The sequence below is a fragment of the Triticum urartu genome, chromosome 4, assembly GCF_003073215.2.
Source record: "Triticum urartu cultivar G1812 chromosome 4, Tu2.1, whole genome shotgun sequence".
NCBI classification, from domain to species: domain Eukaryota; kingdom Viridiplantae; phylum Streptophyta; class Magnoliopsida; order Poales; family Poaceae; genus Triticum; species Triticum urartu.
This window is the reverse complement of record NC_053025.1, coordinates 52,001,289-52,021,604: the sequence shown is the minus strand read 5'-3', so window position 1 is coordinate 52,021,604 and position 20,316 is coordinate 52,001,289. Positions and strand designations below refer to the sequence as shown.

At 45.1% G+C, this 20,316-nt stretch overlaps 2 protein-coding genes and 1 long non-coding RNA gene across 3 annotated transcripts; all 3 read right to left on the bottom strand.

Moving 5' to 3' along the window:
- Positions 1 to 6,244: 6,244 nt before the first annotated feature.
- LOC125550601 (B3 domain-containing protein Os03g0619800-like) lies at positions 6,245 to 7,676 on the bottom strand. The gene is made up of 3 exons (XM_048713623.1): positions 7,378 to 7,676; positions 6,938 to 7,149; positions 6,245 to 6,743 (listed from the first exon to the last, which is right to left on the bottom strand). Exons 1-3 carry the CDS (start codon positions 7,409 to 7,411, stop codon positions 6,489 to 6,491), a joined length of 501 nt encoding a protein of 166 aa, XP_048569580.1. The 5' UTR covers positions 7,412 to 7,676; the 3' UTR covers positions 6,245 to 6,488.
- Positions 7,677 to 8,660: 984 nt separating this feature from the next.
- Positions 8,661 to 11,899, bottom strand: LOC125550602. The gene is made up of 4 exons (XR_007301704.1): positions 11,753 to 11,899; positions 10,013 to 11,659; positions 9,859 to 9,900; positions 8,661 to 9,743 (listed from the first exon to the last, which is right to left on the bottom strand). It is a non-coding gene; the product is annotated as an uncharacterized LOC125550602 (long non-coding RNA).
- A 6-nt stretch (positions 11,900 to 11,905) lies between these two features.
- Positions 11,906 to 13,262, bottom strand: LOC125550600 (zinc finger CCCH domain-containing protein 43-like). Its single transcript, XM_048713622.1, has 2 exons — positions 13,124 to 13,262; positions 11,906 to 13,029 (listed from the first exon to the last, which is right to left on the bottom strand). Exons 1-2 carry the CDS (start codon positions 13,143 to 13,145, stop codon positions 12,470 to 12,472), a joined length of 582 nt encoding a protein of 193 aa, XP_048569579.1. The 5' UTR covers positions 13,146 to 13,262; the 3' UTR covers positions 11,906 to 12,469.
- Between the last annotated feature and the right edge of the window lie 7,054 nt (positions 13,263 to 20,316).

Below are 20,316 nucleotides of genomic sequence, written 5' to 3'. Positions count from 1 at the left end.
AAGACTTGTAAAGAAAGGCATGTAAAGAAAGTCACCGAGCCGGACACGATTATGAGCCGGCCGGGACTCTGTAGGCCACCAGGCGTCAACCCATGTATATAAGGGGACGACCCGGTGGCGGCTTAGGGCAAGAGACAACAAATCGATAACCAAGCCGGCGAGTTGAGCCTCTTGGAGATCGAAACCCTAGCAATACCAAACCCAACTAGACGTAGGCTTTTACCTTCATCATAAGTGGCCGAACTAGTATAAAAACTATCTCGTGTCCTTTGTCCCGATTAACCCCTTTAAGCTTCCTAGTGCGATGGCCCTACGACTAAGTCCTTGCTCTAGGACATCTGTCGTGACAATTCCACGACAAAACCTGTGCCAGATCATTGGCTAGGACGAATGGTTCGTCTGCATACGCAAGATTGTTGAGAACCACTGTTGTCATTCCATACTGCGGGTCTTCCGTTACCCCGCCTCGTGTCATATTGACCCATTTGAACCGAAACAAAGGGACCTTCAAACCACGTCTATAGTCAAGTTCCCATATGTCTTGTATATAACCATAATATGTTTCCTTTCCCGTCTTGGTTTCTGCATCAAAGCGGACACCATTGTTTTGGTTGGTGCTCTTCTTATCTTGGGCGATCGTGTAAAATGTATTACCATTTATCTCGTACCCTTTGAAAGTCATTATATTCGAAGATGGTAACTGGGACAGCAAGTACATGTCATCTTCAATAGAGGCGTCATGCATGGTACGTGTCTGCAACCAGCATGCGAAACTCCTGGTTTGTTCACGTGTAATCCAGTCATCAGACCGCTCCGGGTGTTTGGAGCATAGCAAATTCTTGTGTTCTTCCATATACGGAGCCACTAAGGCGGAATTCTGTAGAACTGTGTAGTGTGCTTCAGTGAGAGAATGTCCGTCCATACATATTATTTGATCCCCTCCTAGCGTGCCTTTTCCATCCAGTCTGCCCTTATGCCGCGATTCAGGAACACCAATCGGCTTAAGGTCAGGAATAAAGTCAATACAAAACTCAATGACCTCCTCATTTTCATGGCCCTTGGAGATGCTTCCTTCTGGCCTAGCACGGTTATGAACATATTTCTTTAAGACTCCCATGAACCTCTCAAAGGGGAACATATTGTGTAGAAATACAGGACCCAAAACGTTAATCTCTTCGCATAGGTGAACTAGGACGTGCGTCATGATGTTGAAGAAGGATGGTGGGAACACCAACTCGAAACTGACAAGACATTGCACCAAATCATTCTCTAACCTTGGTATGATTTCTGGATCGATTACCTTCTGAGAGATTGCATTGAGGAATGCACATAGCTTCACAATGGCTAATCGAACGTTTTCCGGTAGAAGCCCCCTCAATGCAACCGGAAGCAGTTGCGTCATAATCACGTGGCAGTCATGAGACTTTAGGTTCTGGAACTTTTTCTCTGCCATGTTTATTATTCCCTTTATATTCGACGAGAAGCCAGACGGTACCTTAATACTGAGCAGGCATTCAAAGAAGATTTCCTTCTCTTCTTTGGTAAGAGCGTAGCTTGCATGACCCTGATGTATGCCGTCTTTTCCGTGCATACGTTGCTGGTCCTCCCGTGCCTCAGGTGTATCTTTTGTCTTCCCATACACGCCCAAGAATCCAAGAAGGGTCACACAAAGATTCTTCGTCACGTGCATCACGTTGATTGCGGAGCGGACCTCTAGGTCTTTCCAATAGGGCAGGTCCCAAAATATAGATTTCTTCTTCCACATGGGTGCGCGTCCGTCAGCGTCATTCGGAACAGGTTGTCCACCAGGACCCTTTCCAAAGACCACCTTCAAATCCTTAACCATATCATGTACATCAGCACCAGTACGGTGGCGAGGCTTCGTCCGGTGATCCGCCTCACCTTTGAAATGCTTGCCTTTCTTTCTTACGGGATGCCTGCTCAGAATAAATCGACGATGTCCCAGGTACACATTCTTCTTACAATTAGCCAAATATATATTGTCGGCATCGTCCAAACAGTGCGTGCATGCGCGGTATCCCTTGTTTGTCTGTCCTGAAAGGTTACTGAGAGCAGGCCAATCATTGATGGTCACGAACAGCAACGCCTTTAGGTCAAATTCTTCCCCCATGTGCTCATCCCACGCACGTACACCTATTCCATTCCATAGTTGTAAGAGTTCTTCAACTAATGGCCTTAGGTACACATCAATGCCGTTGCCGGGTTGCTTAGGGCCTTGGATGAGCACTGGCATTATAATGAACTTCTGCTTCATGCACAACCAAGGAGGAAGGTTATACAAACATAGAGTCATAGGCCAGGTGCTGTGGTTGCTGCTCTGCTCCCCAAAAGGATTAATGCCATCTGCGCTTAGACCAAACCATACGTTCCTTGCGTCATCTGCACACTCCTTCCCATAGTTTCTTTCTATTTTTCTCCACTGCGACCCGTCAGTGGGTACTCTCAACTTTCCGTCTTTCTTACGGTCTTCTCTGTGCCATCGCATCGCCTTGGCATGCTCTTTGTTTTGGAACAAACGTTTCAACCGTGGTATTATAGGAGCATACCACATCACTTTGGCAGGAATCTTCTTCCTGGGGCGCTCGCCCTCGACATCACCAGGGTCATCGCGGCTGATCTTATAGCGCAATGCACCGCATACCGGGCAAGTGTTCAAATCCTCGTACTCACCGCGGTAGAGGATGCAATCATTAGGGCATGCATGTATCTTCTGCACCTCTAACCCTAGAGGGCAGACAGCCTTCTTTGCTTCGTACGTACTCTCGGGCAATTCGTTGTCCTTTGGAAGCATATTCTTTATCATTATCAACAACTTTCCAAATCCCTTGTCAGATACACCATTCTCTGCCTTCCATTGCAGCAATTCCAGTGTGGTGCCCAGCTTTTTCTTGTCACCTACGCAATTCGGGTACAACAATTTTTTGTAATCCTCTAACATGCACTGCAACTTCTTCTTCTCCAAATCACTTGCGCAGTTTCTCTTTGCATCGGCAATGGCCCGACCTAGATCATCAATGGGCTCATCCGATCCCTCTTCTTCAGCTTCTTCCCGCATTGCCGGCTCAGCTTCTTCCCGCATTACCGGCTCAGCTTCTTCCCTCATTGTTGTATCATCGTATTCAGGGAACCCATGGCCAGGTTAGCTGTCATCGTCCTCTTCTTCTTCATTGTCTTCCATCATAACCCCTCTTTCTCCGTGCTTGGTCCAAACATTGTAGTGGGGCATGAAACCGGACTCAAACAGGTGGACGTGAATGGTTCTTGACGTAGAGTAATTGTGACCATTCTTACAGCCAGCACATGGACAAGGCATAAAACCATCCGCCCGCTTGTTTGCCTCAGCCGCAAGCAGAAAAGTATGCACGCCATTAATGAACTTAGGAGAGCATCGGTCATCGTACATCCATTGCCGGCTCATCTTCAATACACAGCACTGAAAACACCAAATTAATACAATACATAAAGTTCATACAACACTTAAATGCAACAAACAAATAACTCTCTAGCTAAAGAATTTAAATGCAACAACAAATGTGATCAAGATCGCAACTAAGGTAACAATTGATCCAACAGCATAATGATACCAAGACTCACTATGAATGACATATTTTCTAATCTTTCTAATCTTCAAGCGCATTTTCTCCATCTTAATCTTGTGATCATCGGCAACATGCAACTCCAATTCCATCTTCTCCCCCTCAATTCTTTTCAATTTTTCTTTCAAATCCTCGTTTTCTCTTTCAACTAAATTTAACCTCTTGACAATAGGGTCGGTTGGAATTTCCGGTTCAACTATCTCCTACATACAAATATCTATGTCAGCTTGATGGGCATAATTTGTCATAAACACGAAATGCAACAAATAGTTTTAAAAGAGAATATACCACATCCGAATCATAACAAGGACGAGGGCCGACGGGGACGGATATCAAAACCATGGCACTATGTATAACAAACAACGTACGGGTAAGATAATTATACGAGTAACTATATATCCAAATCACACAAACATCAATTTTTATATAAAACATTCATGAACAAGAGGCTCACCGCAAGATGGTGCCGGCGACGGGACGGTGTGGGCGATCGACGGTGGTTACGACGGAGATTTAGAAGGCACTAAGTAAACCACACATACATATGCAAACTAAGCGTTATTTTTGACCTCAGATTGCATATAAATCAAATACTAACACATATAATTCCTCCCAAATTACTAAACTCACAAATTAATCACTATATAAAGCATTGCAAGAGCTAATCTAGCAATGAGAGATGAAAGGACAAAGTTGCTAACCTTTGTGATCATTTGAATGGACGGGGGCCTTCAAATCTTGACAAATTTTGGGCAAAATGTGTGATGAGCTCGAGAGGAAGAGGGGAAGAACAGAGAGGAGAGGGGAAAGGGGAAGAACATTTGAAGTACCACCTGGGGGTAGTTACCCCACATGTCTCATATACTACCATGTGGTAATATATATTCTACTTTATCATTTGAAGTATGTTCATATACTATATATAAGATACTTCAAAGGGAGTTACATGAAAAAATTACAAGTTTGCCCATGATTTTTATTATATTTATGAAATACGTACATATTTATAAAGAAGCATATATACTACCTAAACATTCTTATATACTACATACTACGCGTACATATTCTCCGATTTGACAGATACTACATATAACATACAAAATTCAAGTGGTGGTAACTACCACCGGTGGTAGATAAAATTTGTATATATATTGGGACGGAGGGAGTATTATTGTAGAGAAAAGACAGAAGCGGTATATTGTACTGATTTTTTGTCAAGCAAGCATGCAATTCTTCTGTGACTAGTAATGTTTTGAAATAACATTCAGGAAGGAACCAATGCATGACTACTGACATTAAGCCTATGATTATGCGGCATGATTGCTTAAGTTGGTAGTACATGTTGTAATTATCAGCCACCTCAAAAACATTGGATTTGTTCACCCGCAAAAAAACATTGGATTTGTTCTTATGGTAGTTCACTTTCTTTCCTGTACGCGTAAATGTTGAAAAAAGGCCTCTGTAATCTTTTTTTAGCTTAAAGGCCTCTGTAATCATACGCTGGCTAGTGTGATGGGGAGGTAATCTTACGACTCCATTGTTTCCTACGTCAAAAGTGGTACACATTCCTGCGGGGAAGGTAATCTTACGTCTCTGCAAAGTTTCTTACGGGCTGAGCAATGTGTGGCGCACATTCTGACTGGGGTGAGGGATAACTATTCCTATTCTTCACCTTGGATGACGAATAGCGCAACCCTATATATATATATATATATATATATATATATATATATATATATATATATATATATATATATTAAAACAACACGTAAAAATACATTTAAGCCTAGTTCGGTAGCGCTGTATTTAAAATACCATAGTATCTCAAAACTTCAGTATTGCAACGCATGGGCGATGAATACTACGGTTTTAAAGAAACTGCAATTTTCTCAGTTTTAGAAAAACTATCGATACGTTTGGCTGATGTTGTTTTACTGTAGTTTTGATCGATAGTCACACAACTTAATCTAACTTATACTACACGTACGGAGCTACACGACCGGATGCGGCCGGCTGCATGCAACGCTGTATGGTCTTCTGATCGCTGAGCTAGGAAGTTGCAGACGTGATCGGCCGTAGCTAATTACAAAGAATAGGAATCAGTATCCTATTTTAACTAGTGTGGTGCAAGCCATTGAAAGGATACTGCCGTGTGGTTAGTTATGCTTACAAACCAAGCTGCACGGCAGTCAACCAGCGGATGACACGAGCAACTTTTCCTCAGTTTCAGAAAAAAGAGGTCCAGACCTCTTTTTTTAATACTCCAAGAAAACCACAGTATCAACAATACCACTGTTTATGAAACTGCAGTTTTTGGTATAGTCAAACGCCTCAAAGTATTCAAAACTACAGTTTTTCAAAAAACTGTGGTGTTCTAGTAATACTTTAAAAATACTTTGCATCCAAACGGGGCCTTACTAACTTCCTCACTCTGTCAGACTACCCATCTTGTGTCAACAATGGGTCAATTGAGTACAGTGAGCGAATTTTTATAACTTGGGGGCATTTTTAAATATGTTCTGTCCTATCGAGTTGTACTGAAATTTGAAGCAGCGCATAGGATGGGATATGGAACACAGCGATGTACAGCTTATGACGTGCCTCGATGCAGTCTGATCAATCAGCAATCATATAGGAGTATTAGACGGCATTAGAGGCAGAAGTAGAGTTCAATATTTCCTCTCAAGTTCGATACTAGAAAGTCATTGAGCAAACACCCAGCAGCCTAAACGGGCGCACATAAAGTCGTTCAGCAGTGGACTCTCTCATGGCAGGGTATCAGAGAGTTAAAAGCCATACAGACCATAGGTAGTTCTAGTGGTACTAGTCAATAGGAACAACAGGGAGGGAGTCTAGACTTGGATGCTTGAGCTACAGAAATACGCCCGACTTGCAAATGAAATGGACCCTCATCGCAAGGCCTCTCGTGCGCCGCTCTGCCATTTTGAAGAGGCAGATATCTCCCAGCTGCAGGTTATTGTCACAGGCAAACTTTGACCAGCCTCTGTAAATGATCTTCCTACTTCCTTTGATGTGTAATGTCGTGTGCCAATCCTTGTCCTCCAGCTCAAGTATGAGAGTTTGATCTCTGCTTGGAAGAGTTGAAGCATATTCCGCGCAGAATTCCTAGTTTAAAGAGTAGAAGTGTCAATGGCAACTGAAACAATTGACAAATTCATGTTAATGCATAATTCAGTGGATAAGGGGTGGGATATGCATGCAAGGTTTGCAATGTAATTGCAGAAGTGGGTCTTAAAATTTCATGAACTAGAGACAGAGCCATATATTAGTTCTGCAAAAGAGTAAGTGTTTAAACGCACCAGAGAAAAGAGGTTGCCACCAACACAGCTTTTGGTCATCACTGCCACATAGATAGGAAGTTCAGATCCAATTGCTTGGACTTTCTCCTGAACTTTCTTCTCCACACGGCCGGTTAGAGTTACCCCTCTAGCTAAAATATAGGGAGGCCTAGAAGGCCCCTGAAGATTGTCATTGTTGGAGATGGGATGCTTCAGCTTGTGAGTATCAGATCCTGTAAACATAGGCCATGTTCTCATATGATGAGGATCGCATAACCACAAGTACCTGAAAATGTGATGAGGAAATTTTTTTTTCTTTTTTTCGAAAAGGGGGTTTACCCCAGCCTCTGCATCAGAAAGATGCATACGGCTCATATTATTAAAAAGGAAATCCAGCAACAAAGTCTCCAAGTATCGAAGTGCGAATGTGATGAGGAAATGCATGGTAATTATACAGTGACCTGATTTTGTAGATGGGGATGACGCCGAAGCCATCTTCCGAGCTTTTGCATGAGAACCTGGTACCTGCTTCCGCCTCCCAGATGATCTTCCAGCATCTTCTCTCTCAGTGTGATCATCGTCAGAGCTGGTCAGATCAATAATTTCAACTGTACAAGGGCGTGCATCAGTAATCTGAACTGAACCTTCACCAGTCTTAGATTTTTTTTGTGTCGAAGCATGATGAGTTTTTCTCACAGCCACTTGGGTCCAGTGCGAGAACTTTGAGACGAGTTTTTCCCTTGCTATGGAAAATGAGGAGGTCGTTCAACTGTATGTGATTAGCAGCTACAAAAGCATCCCAATCAGATTGGAGGACAACTTGATCCTCGCTGTGCTTGCTAGCTCGAACATTGTATATGTTACCACCAGGGGCTTCTAGTTTGATAATAGCACTACCTGCCTCCTCTTTTAAATGGCTCACAAGCCTCAATGGTATGTTCTTCAGGAACAGAACAGAAGAAAGGTTAAAAAGATGCAATGCTGACCAACAGAAGTGGGTTACGAATTGGAGTGACTGGCATAACCAAGAAATGATACGGAAAAGATACAACTTACGATAGAGCAGTCCTTCACGTTGACATTAAGTTTCTTCATGATTGCCACATACAAAGGAATCTCAGACCTTATTTTGCGGGCTATTTCTACAACTTTCTCATCTTGTGATTTGGTTAGATAGCATCCAGTTGACATGGTATAGTCAAACTCAACTTGCGTCTGAACATGTCTTGGATTAGGTGCAGCTTGTTCGGCACATCAAATTTGGTACAATTGTCACAAATATATTGCAAAAGGATTCAACATTTAAGAAAATTCATCTAAAAGTCAGTTTGCCTTTTCTTTTCTTGTTTGGGACACTGTTAAGACTGCTTCTACTTCATTAGTTAAAAACGAACAGAAAAGAAATCTAACCATTCAGCACATGATGATCACAAGGCTCACTGGGAGGAAAGGCTCCAAAGATCTCTGAAGGTGGTTGAAAGCAGGAAGCCATCTTCTCGCAACCGCGTGAATTAAATATATGAATCTCAAAGTTGGAGTTCCCATGGTAGATGAACAAGAATGTGTCATTTTCTTCTATATGGTGTGCAGTAACAAATGCATCCCAGCCAGACCGAAGAACTAGCTCGCCGAACTCCCAGGTCACCACAACATCATATGTCCTACCATTAGGAGTGTCGAGTTTAATGGTGTCGGAGATCCTACTCCTCAAATGGGTTGAAAGTTCTCGTGGTATACGCTGTTGTAGGACAAGGAACATAATAGATTAGAGTTATAAGTTTCACAATTCAAACATTCTGGGGCATGAGTTTCAAATATTTGCAGGAAATGCATGAGCCATTTTCACATTTCAGGACTAACCAATTGACATGGAAAACTAACAAAATTAAACTCATAGATTTTTTTATAAGAAGATGACAGTAAATTCATAGATTTGCAACACCACATTACAGGATTAACAAGCAAATTTATGCTTAAGTGACACCAGTTACCAGATTATCATTATCCTGAAATAGGACATTCATGGTCATTGACCAACAATATATTAAACTGCCAATTATCTCATTCTACGTTCACAAACATTTTTCATCCAAGTGTTTTCTGTTGCATCTTCTTATATTCTAAACCAATTATATTATCTTGATGCCAAACTATACCAGGAAACTAAAAATATATCCAGGAATGCGGCATTGCAAGAAGAAACTAAGCACATGCCTTTATAATTCTTTTTGTGAGGAAGAATGTTAAGTCTTTAAATCATGGAAAGAATTGTTCAGCTAGTGCCTCTATTATCTAAAACAATATCCAAAAAAGAAGAAGTTATTGTATGGCCACTCCCTTACTCCTTGACTTGTTAGCCAACACTAGTGTTCTTACCTATTTTACCTTGAAAGATATTTGAACAACCTCTCATGGACCACAGATATTCAGAGCCCAAAACCCTCAAAAAAAGGTTCTTGTACATCCATTCCCTTACTCCTTAACTAGTTAGCCAACACCGGTGTTCTCATCTATAATCTCCTTTTTTCCCCCTATAATCTCCTAAAGCCACTGATATTCAGAGCCACCCCCCACCAAAACCCTCGATATAGCATAATGGGCAAACAAAAGAGAGGGGAGGATGCAGATCTAGAAGCAACAGTGGTTGAAATGAATTTGCAAAAGAATTTAACAGAAGGAGTCCAGAAGGGCAAACTGACGATGCTGTTCTTGAAATCACCCTTGGCTACAGCAGAAAATTGCTTCTTCTCGTCACCCATGTGTTCCCAATAGTAATGATCCCTCCAGAAAGCACAGTTCTCACAATCCCCGTTCATCTCGCAGTACCCTGATGGATGGTGCACAGCGAAACTGCTCAGAGATGAAATCACCACTCCGGCGCTACTAGATGAAGAGAAGGAGAGCCGTATCAAGATTCAAGAACGAGGTGAGAACAACATTACCTTATCCCTTCCTTTCCCCCTGTTCCTTGTTCCCCCAGTATCCTGATAAATTATGGACATCGAAATTGCTCAGAGGTGAAATCACGGCTTCGATGCTAACAGATGAAGAGGAGAGCAGTATCAAGATTCAAGAACGAGGTGAGAGCAACATTACCTTGACCCTTCTTTTTCCCTGGTCTTCTGTTGCGTCGCCCCTCACAGTTCGAATCCTTGCTAGAGAGTGGAGGGGAGCGGAGCCAATGCTGAATGGTATGTGTAGAGAGTGGAGGGGAGCGGAGCCTATGCTGTACCCAAATATTCTGTCACCATTTTGGCACTAGCCCATCCCATTGCTCATGGGTGAGGTCAGGGCCTCTGTTTACTATGTCTGTGTGTGAGCTCTTGGGTAAAGTCGCTTGAGGCATTAAATCACTAGGCCAAAAGAAGAAAGCACAGTACCTCTAGGCAAGTGAAGAGGACACAGCAGTAAAAAATAAAATCTAGCGAACAGAAAAAAGCACAGTACCAGTCTGTAGCAATCAGTTGCTGCTGGAAATTAAACGAAATTCAACCTTTCCCCCTAATCAATGGAATTTGGCAGCTCCCCTACCAACGTTCAAAAAAGAAAAGGAAATTCAATAGTTCGGGCAGTAATGCACCAACTGACCAAGATTTTGTCAGAAACCAGTATTGATGATTTGATATCAAATGGTTATCCATTTAGGATAACAATAAAACTATAAACTACAAAAATGCTTTGGCTAACAAGGTAATATCTCGACTGGCAAATTTTATTCATCAAAAGTAGCTTCTCAAGCTAAAGAATGAAGAAATTCAAGGAGGTGAGGACAACATTATCTTGGCCCTTCTTTTTCCCCTGGTCTCTCTGTTGCGTCGCCTCTCACAAATGATGTGTGGAGTGTGAAGGGGAGGAGAGCCTTTACTGTACCCAAAGATTCTTTCACCATTTTGGCAAAATCCCATCCCACAGCCCATGGGTGAGGTCAGGGTCTCTGTTCTGTGCGTGTGCGTGTGCGTGTGCGTGTGCGTGCGTGCGCGCGCGCGCGCGCGTGTGTGTGTGTGTGTAAAAAGGGCTACCCACCACGGTAGGTGAAAATATCATCAGTTCGCGAGACATAATTGACTCAAACTCGTTACTGGAGATACTGCTTGTTACTGTAGTCTGTAAATCAACAAAGAACTAGTTTCAGTCTTCCTGCTTTTTTGCCTTTTCATAATTCATATTCCAGCATATGTGACATGTGAGATTTCAAACACATTGGAGAGTTGGAGTCCTTGGAAAGGCTATATTTTCTTTACATTTCTTTTTGCATTCCTGGGGTCAGCCAAATGTTGCATGTACAAGGCAGACAGTTATACACACAAGATCCCTTTGGGATGCACTACTGGGTAGGAAAACTTCTATTTTTACGAGTAGGAAAACTCAAGGCACATTACACTGAATGACAGTTATCTAAGCAAAACAAGCTCACAACACCCAGTAGATTGGCGAACAAACTACAGGTTGAAGCTCATCGTAGTCCAGTGGCGGTTCTATGTTCTTCAAACCTAGGGGCACATCTGACTCTTACATGTAGCATTATAACTGAACCCTAACCCACCAAAAAACAGGTTGTGGTCAGCCAAAAACTATATGACCACTAACAGCCGTAATGGTGTGTGTGTGTGTGAGTGGTGTGAAGGCGTACATCAAAGAAAATCCCACACCAGTATCGACAACTTGACCCTGATCGCCATTCTCATGGTCAGTCTGGGGGTTCACCTCCATGAATTGCAACGCATGCATGTCACCAGCATAGGCCTGCAGGAGTGTGCAATCACTTCAGTAACCATGGCATCAAGAATGGTATGAACCATAGCTGAGTTCAGACTTCAGAATTAAGCAACTACTCACTTCATTAAAGTGGACAAGAAAGGTCAAATGCCTCAAAAAGGCATCAAACATAAGCTTCTCTGAAAGCAGTGGTTTCAAACAACTCACTTAGGTTTGTTGACCATTCCCAGGGAATGGCTGCTGTTGCAGGGTTGGAACTGCAGGAGTCTGCATGCACAAGAACATGAGAAACCTGGTAACTAATCAACACGACTACAAATTGTTATCAAGAGATGAAAACACCATCAATTTGGGAGATATAATTGACTCTATAAAGACTACAAAAATGCTTTGCCTATCAAGGTAATATCTCGACTGTCAACTTTAATTCGTCAAAAGTAGCTTCTCAGGCTAAACAATGAAGAAATAACCAGATTTTTCCAAATTATGATGGATGAAAAATTAACTTATGTGCAGTAGATGAACAGTACAGTTACCTAGAGCCAACTGGTTCTGCTTTAAAAAAATCTGCACTTCAGAAGACAGTAAAGGCTAGTATACTGTAAAACATGAAGCAATCCTACCATCCAGATATCACATAATCACCAAAAAGTGAGTTCATAATAATGTCGGATTAGTACTTCACACGAGAACTCTAATTAGCAGTGGGCATACAAGGTTGCAAACCAACCCACTGAGATTCGAGTCTCACTTCTACTTTAATTCCGGAAGTGTGGGAAAATGAGTCTTATCCTCACATCTCGGAAAAAGATTAGTGTTAAGAGAGAAGCAAATACATTAATTCTTCTTCATCTCTTCATGCATCCTGTTCAGCCAATCGAGCCTTCCTTCATTGGTCTCCAAAGCACTAAACATTTCTCTATAATCCACATTCATGAAAAGCTTGGTGGCCATGAAGAACAGATCGCTGCATTCCTTCGCCCCAGATTGCACAGCCAACTTGATGACGTCTTTAATCCCATGGCCTCTTGGAACATCAGTAGAATATGTCACCGAAGTGCTACCAGCCATTATGTTTGCCAGATGCCTGGACTCCTGAACCTTAGGGTTCTTTTGTTGCTTTCGTTTCTTCTTTGGACTAGCAGCAATGGCAGCAGCCCTCTGCTTTTCAACTTCCTTTGTTTTCTGGCCAGGTGCCTTGTTGCTTTCCAGATCATTGTTGTCTTCCAGTTCCAGATAATTGTTGTCATCCTCAACCTCAAAGAGAGCAGTGGGGTCTTCTATATGCTCACCTAGGATCGCAGAAGTTGCAATCGTCACATGAGTCTTGTCAAACATGGTGGTAAGCTCAGCAAGGTTTTTCTGGTGCTCCGACACTTTAAATATTCTGGGTGGGCCTAAAATAGGAATAAATTTACTTATTAGCATAAGCATGTTTTGTAAATTACATAAACTTGAAGGAGATACACTCCATTGGGCACACTACACTACCTCGATGAGCTTCACTCACCATTCATTGTCGGCATCTACTGTTCCAAAATTGATATCCCATTGCTGCCCAGTTGCAGCCTGTGTGGAGGTCGCCCAATGACCATATTCTGTCTTCAAGAAGTCCCATCGGTTTTTGAGCTGCTTCCTCTCATAATTTCTCCCTGTCCTAGCCAAGAACTTATGATGTAGATTCCTGTATCCTGTGGCATTCAGATATGCCTCTGGCCTGTTCCCGGCACTGACCTCCTCTTTACAGATCTCACAAAAAACTTTGTGTGCAAACGAATCCCATTTTGCCTTGGCTTTCACACCTCTCTCCATCTACTCAATCATAATTTAAATGCTTCATCAATTGGTAAAATAATAAGGTATGCAAAAAAAATTATGCATTCATGATACATAGGCAATGTATATAAAGGCATGTACACAAAATTCGTTTGTTTATCATCTAAATTCAGTAAATGCATGACATATCTGGATAGGTTTATTTTTCTAGTGTAAACACTTCACTCTGAAGGTGACATATATGGCCATTTCAGCCTACTGGCCATTCATGTGCTACTTCCAGTTCGAAGCTACCCATTTCACTGTGACACCCAACCCAAGGACGCACTTGTGTAGTAAAAAGCGAGTCTAGTTCAGAGTGATTATACATTATGTAATACAAATAACAACAGAACCTCATGCATTTCTACACCCACGGTATAAAGCACCAACAGACAACGGATTATTACCTATCCGTACTCGAGTTGACAACTTGGGATAATTTTGGGTGGAGTGGGGGTACCTGGAGTGGAGGGGCGAGGAAGACAGGCGCGCGACGAGGAAGCAGATCGCTGGGAGGCGATGCGTAGGGTGAGAGCCGCCGCCGGCCGTCGGCGTCGGGCCGAGGAACATGGGCGACGGCAACCCTAATCACATCCCCTTGCAGCGAGCCTTCTGCACGAGAACTGATTTTCTTACCCAGTAGGGGCGTGGCGGCGGGCGCGGACGAAGGTGGGGCGCATACGCGGGATCGATGAACCGTGTCATGGTGTCAGGAAGAAATAGTACTTGTGATTTAGCTCTGAATAAGATATCAAATGATTCGTCAAATGTTTCAAATCGCTCAAAAAAATCAGCAACCGAACTGATTTGGCGAATAGCATAGATCTGACGAATCAGTAACGGATGCTTATCGCGACCAAATCGCCTGCATAGGAAAGCATCGAACTATTTCCATGTCATGTCTGTCAATTCCTAATGAACCGACTGCAACCAAATGCTTGTGGAATAAGAGAAACTGAGGATGGGCACGGGCACCCGGTACAATTCATACACAGAGAACATCTGAAAGTACTGCTCACAAGTGTCTTCCGAGATGTTGGTTTTCCTTGGTGAAAATTGGGAACGCCATGGACGGCGGCGATTGACTAAGGGTGGCTATCACTTGAGATTATATCGGAGCAGGAAACATAGAAGGAGCATGGTCATACCCATGACAGGGGGTTGTCGTTGGCGACTTGAGGATCACCGACGCCCCCTTTCCGATGAGAAACACCACACCATGGCTTAACTGCATGTGAAGGCTGCCTTTTGCACCGCGAGGGCGATTGGTTGTGAGGCACTTCACCCCGTATTCAGTGTGGCTGCAGGGGATGCCACCTGCAACAGAGACCGAGAGATCCAACTTGGCGAGACGCGCTTTGAGCTCTGGTTTCCATGCGGCGAGGGAGTCAATCTGGGCCATCTGCGTGTCAGGCGCCTTGAGAGTGGAAGCGGAGATGTTGTCCTACTTGTTAGCGTGGTCGACCGCGTTGGAGTTGGAGTTCATCTTGTCGAGGTAGGCATGAAGCTCGGGGTCCATGGATGCGACCAAAGCTTCATGGGCATGTCTCTGACGGCAGGTATCCAGCGTTGATGGTTGCGGAGGCGGTGGAAGGGTAGTGGTTGGTCTCTGATGCCATGATGTTAAGTTCTAGTTCCCTCTATTGCATTCACTTGATCGAATATAGGGGATGGTCTCTCTCAGATACAACTTTGCACTATAGGTAAAAGAAGAAATGTAAAAGCCGCCTAACCGTTGTCGTGATCCACATGATGCCTTCCCGTCCTCTTGTGCTTCTCCTTAAGTAGCATTGATCCGGTTAGGGCCCACATACTTGTGATTCATATGCATAATGTTGCGACCTTCCCCCTAATTGGTCCCTACGATCGATGTGGTTGCCACAACAACGTTTTTTTGCTGCCATGGTAGCGCTTCCTTGAACCAGATGTTTTGTCTACATGCCAGTGTTTCTGTCTAGAGTTGTTAAGCTATCAGTTAAGACGATGACACTGACTTGTTCGTCCGGTAGCTGGAACTACGGTTGCCTTTGTCCACAGCCCCGGCCACGTTAGTGCACTTATTATGACATAGGATTAGGATGTGTTGATGTCCACCACATACGGCTCAAAGGCGGCACATGCGCCCCTGATCTATCATCCTCTGCTCTTGGTCGTGCACGGATCATCTTCCCTTTTGTGGTACCTGGAGTGGAGGGGCGAGGAAGACAGGCGCGCGACGAGGAAGCAGATCGCTGGGAGGCGATGTGTAGGGTGAGAGCCGCCGCCGGCCGTCGGCGTCGGGCCGAGGAACATGGGCGACGGCAACCCTAATCACATCTGAAAGGATCGATATGGTTGACTAGAGGGGGGGTGAATAGACAACTAACAATTTTTAGCTTTTCTTTAACAATTTAAACTTTGCATCAAAGTAGGTTGTCTAGATATGCAACTAGGTGAGAAATCTATATGATGCAACAAGGATAGGAACACAAGAAATCAAGTGATATGATACAAATAAGCTTGCACAAGTAAAGGCACGAGATAACCAAGAGTGGAGACGGTGGAGACGAGGATGTGTTGCCGAAGTTCCTTCCCTTTGAGAGGAAGTACGTCTTCGTTGGAGCGGTGTGGAGGCACAATGCTCCCCAAGAAGCCACTAGGGCCACCGTATTCTTCTCACGCCCTCACACAATGCGAGATGCCGTGATTCCACTATTGGTGCCCTTGGAGGCAGCGACCGAACCTTTACAAACAAGGTTGGGGCAATCTCCACTACTTAATTGGAGGCTCCCAACGACACCACGAAGCTTCACCACAATGGACTATGGCTCCGTGGTGACCTCAACCGTCTAAGATGCTCAAACACCCAAGAGTAACAAGATCTGCAAGGGATTAGTGGGGGGAATCAAATTTCTCTTGGTGGAAGTGTGGATCGAGGCCTTCTCAACCACTCCTGGGCAAATCAACAAGTTTGATTGGCTAGGGAGTGAGATCAGGCGAAAATGGAGCTTAGAGCAACAATGGAGCTTAGGATTAGAAGAGATAAGTCAACGGGGAAGAAGAGAACCCCTTATATAGTGTGGGACAAAGATCCAACCGTTATCCACCTACCAGCCCGCGGCCAGCGGTACTACCGCTTGCTACCAAGCGGTACTACCGCACGGACATGCGATACTACCGTACAGGGCCGCGGTACTGCCGCAACCCTAGCAATAGCAAGGTCAGATCAGAAACACGGGATCTGAGGGCGGTACTTCCGCGGGCGCGGTACTACCGCACGTCAGGAATCCCTTAGCCATGGGGAAGGATACAACCGCGCCTACTTCCACAAAGAAACGGAAGAAGCAAAAACCCGACATAGTAGTACTGCCGAGGGGCGGTACTACTGCCTGACAACATAGCACGGTACTACCGCGGAGCGAAAGCGGTACTACCGCGGTAGGCGCGGATGTAAAAAATTACATCCGCCCCTACTACCACGAAGGAGCGGTACTAGTCTGGTGAGCAACGGTAGTGCAGCTCCAGGGGAGCGGTACTACCGTGGGCACCTGCGATACTACCGTGCCACCGCACGGTACTACCGCTGGTGCCTACGGTACTACCGCTCACCTGGGAGCAATACTACCGCGAGCCAACCCAGCAGCCAGAACCAAGGAGGCGAGAAAGCAGAGGAAGCTCCAGGGGAAAAGGAGGGGACTAGAAAGAGACGTGTACGTGATGATTCCACCCAAACCTTTTCGATGCGGACCCCCTCTTAATAGTACGGCTTTCTATGACTCAAATCCACCAAAAAGAAACATAGAAAAGACGCCGTCTTCAACAGTCTTCGAGGGGCACCCAACCGTCTTGTGCCTAGTGATGAAAAGTCTAGGATACTCAAGGCACACGATTAGTCCGCAAACGCGTTGTCACCAATCACCAAAACACCTTAGGTATAAATATGCCCTTACAATCTCCCCCTTTTTGGTGGATTGATGAAAATACGGGATTTGCACAAGGAAAATAATATTAAGCAACCGCAAACCCCTTCTCTCTAGAATATAGACGGGCTCCCCCTAGATGTGTGCCACCTAGATGAGTGCTTTGGACTGCACGGCACACATACTAGGATCAAAGCTCCCCCTATATTATAGAGACAAGGCATATCTAGTAAGGAAGGCTATCACTAGACAAGATAGCACAAACATAAGTTAACTAAGATAGATAGAGTGCATATGTCTTACACCATATGTAGGATAGGTCTCGACGGCACAAACCAAACAAAAGCAAACGAGGCAAACGAGGTCCAAACGATAAAGACAAAGCAAACACACCAAGCACGACACAACGCAAATCCCTACACTCTCTCCCCCTTTGGCATCGAGACGCCAAAAAGGCAGAGAGGACACCTACACACACGGGGTGGCTCAGGCAGAGAAGTCGTCCCACTGCTCCTCGTGCTCCTCGTCGGACTCAGCGGCGGGGACGGTCTCCTCGATGTCTTCCTCTGAACTGGTCCACTTGTACCCCTGCTTCGTCATCCAGACAGCCTCTGGCGTGATGACGTCCTCAGAACCGCCAGACACATCCTCTCCAAAGAGCCTCATGACCTTCTTATCACGGCGGCGACTCTCCTTGTCAGCCACGTGAGTCCTGTACTATCCCTTTGCCTGTATGCAGAAGAGAGTCTTCATCCTGTCCTTTAACTTCTTGGCCCACGACGGCTCAGAGGAAGGAGCGGTAGACCTAGCAGCACGATCCTCAGCAACATGCTCTGCACCAGCCTCCTCCTCACCAACAGCCCTCCTAGCAGAAGAAGCCTCAGCACAGGTGGTAGTGTTGGCCCAGTTGGGCTTGACGCGGAGGCTGATGGACTCATGCCGAATCCAGTCTGGAGCAAGGAACTCATCACCAGGGTACATCTTCTCCCAAGTGGTGGAGAGCAGCAGAAACAGGTACGGTCCATAGATAGGTACCTTGCGGGTGAACACCGCAAACCGAAGCTCACACCACATGATGTGTGAGACATCAAGTGGTTGAGTCTGAGATGAACGTGCCTCTGCACACAGGAGCAACATGTCCACTAGATAGGCATGAACCTTGTCCTTGTTGCCAATGCGTGGGAATAGAGTGTTGCGGAAGATGTGATGCATGATATCCAGAAAGGAGTTCAGCACCCAAGTCGACTTGCCATTGGGGAGCACCTTCTCAACAAGGAATGGCTGAAGCAGATTCTTGTTGGTAGACTCAGAGTTGGCATGGGGGCGAACACCAACGGGGGTGTGAAGCCCGTCATCAGGAATGTGAAGTAGATCCATGAACTCCTTCCATGTAGTAGACAGCTGACGGCCGTTGGTCATCCAGGTCATCCTCCGCTCTTCCCCGGGATGAAAGTAAATTGAGGCAAAGAACTGACAGATAAGCTCAGGGTCATAGTCAAGGTGAAAGGAGATCACCGGCTCAATAGCAAATTGCTCCACCAAGTCCAGAGCCTCTCCAAAATAGTCACTAAACTTGTCCTTCCGCATGTGATTCATGTCTATCCACTTGACATCCACGAAGGTATTCTGCTTGTTCTTGATCACATCCAGATAGATGAGAGCCTGTTGCTTGGTCCAGAACAACTCGGTGCCCCTGAGGATAGCCCGAGGATTCACATAGGGATTGATCTTCCGGCGTTCGACATACTCAGTGACTGAAATCTCGTCCATGCCCTTAGCAGGTTCCTTTTGCTTGCTGGCAGTGGTCTTGACATTGCGCTTGGGGGCATTGGAGCCCTCTGGGGCTTCATCTTGGGGGTTGCGCAGACGCTTGGAGCCAGTGTCACGACTGGGATTGGAACGACGAGAGCCACCACCTGAGACACAAAAACGCAAAACACCCACGACAAGCAAGAGGGATCAATGCAAAGACCACACCAAAGCAAAAGAAACAAGCAGAGAGCACACAAGATAATTGCCTAGAGAGAGATTTGACCCCTACGGTAGTACTGCCAAGTGTTGCGGAACTAAGATCGTAGTACCGCTCTTAGTCGCGGTAGTACCGTGTAAGGTCACGGTAGTACTGGGTCTAGGAGCGGTAGTACGAGCTTAGTGCCTCAGCTAGCGCGGTAGTACCGCGTCTGATGGGCGGTAGTACCACACGAGCTAGCGCGGTAGTACCGCACCTAATGGGCGGTAGTACCGCACGAGCGGTAGTACCGCACATGAGACACGGTAGTACCGCACCGCGTTAGATCCGAACTAGTTCAAATCTGAGAAAAGCCCGCAAAACCGCGGCGGTACTACGGTTGGACAAATCTACCACAAGACAACATATCAAGTATGATTCCTACGCAACACGACTCTCCTACATCCTACTCTTGCACAGATTTGGCCTAAAATCTCAAGAACAACAAGCATCTCCCCAAAAACCTAGAAGCGAGAGAACAACCAAGAAAAAGAGGGATTTGGGGAAAAACCTGTTGGGAAACGTAGTAATTTCAAAAAAAATCCTACGCACACGCAAGATCATGGTGATGCATAGCAACGAGAGGGGAGAGTGTTGTCTACGTACCCTCGTAGACCGGAAGCGGAAGCATTAGCACAACGCGGGTGATGTAGTCGTATGTCTTCACGGCCCGACCAATCAAGCACCAAAACTACGGCACCTCCGAGTTCTAGCACACGTTCAGCTCGATGACGATCCCCGGACTCCGATCCAGCAAAGTGTCGGGGAAGAGTTCCGTCAGCACGACGGCGTGGTGACGATCTTGATGTTCTACCATCGCAAGGCTTCGCCTAAGCACCGCTACAATATTATCGAGGATTATGGTGGAGGGGGGCACCGCACACGGCTAAGAGAACGATCACGAAGATCAACTTGTGTGTCTAGAGGTGCCCCCTGCCCCTGTATATAAAGGAGCAAGG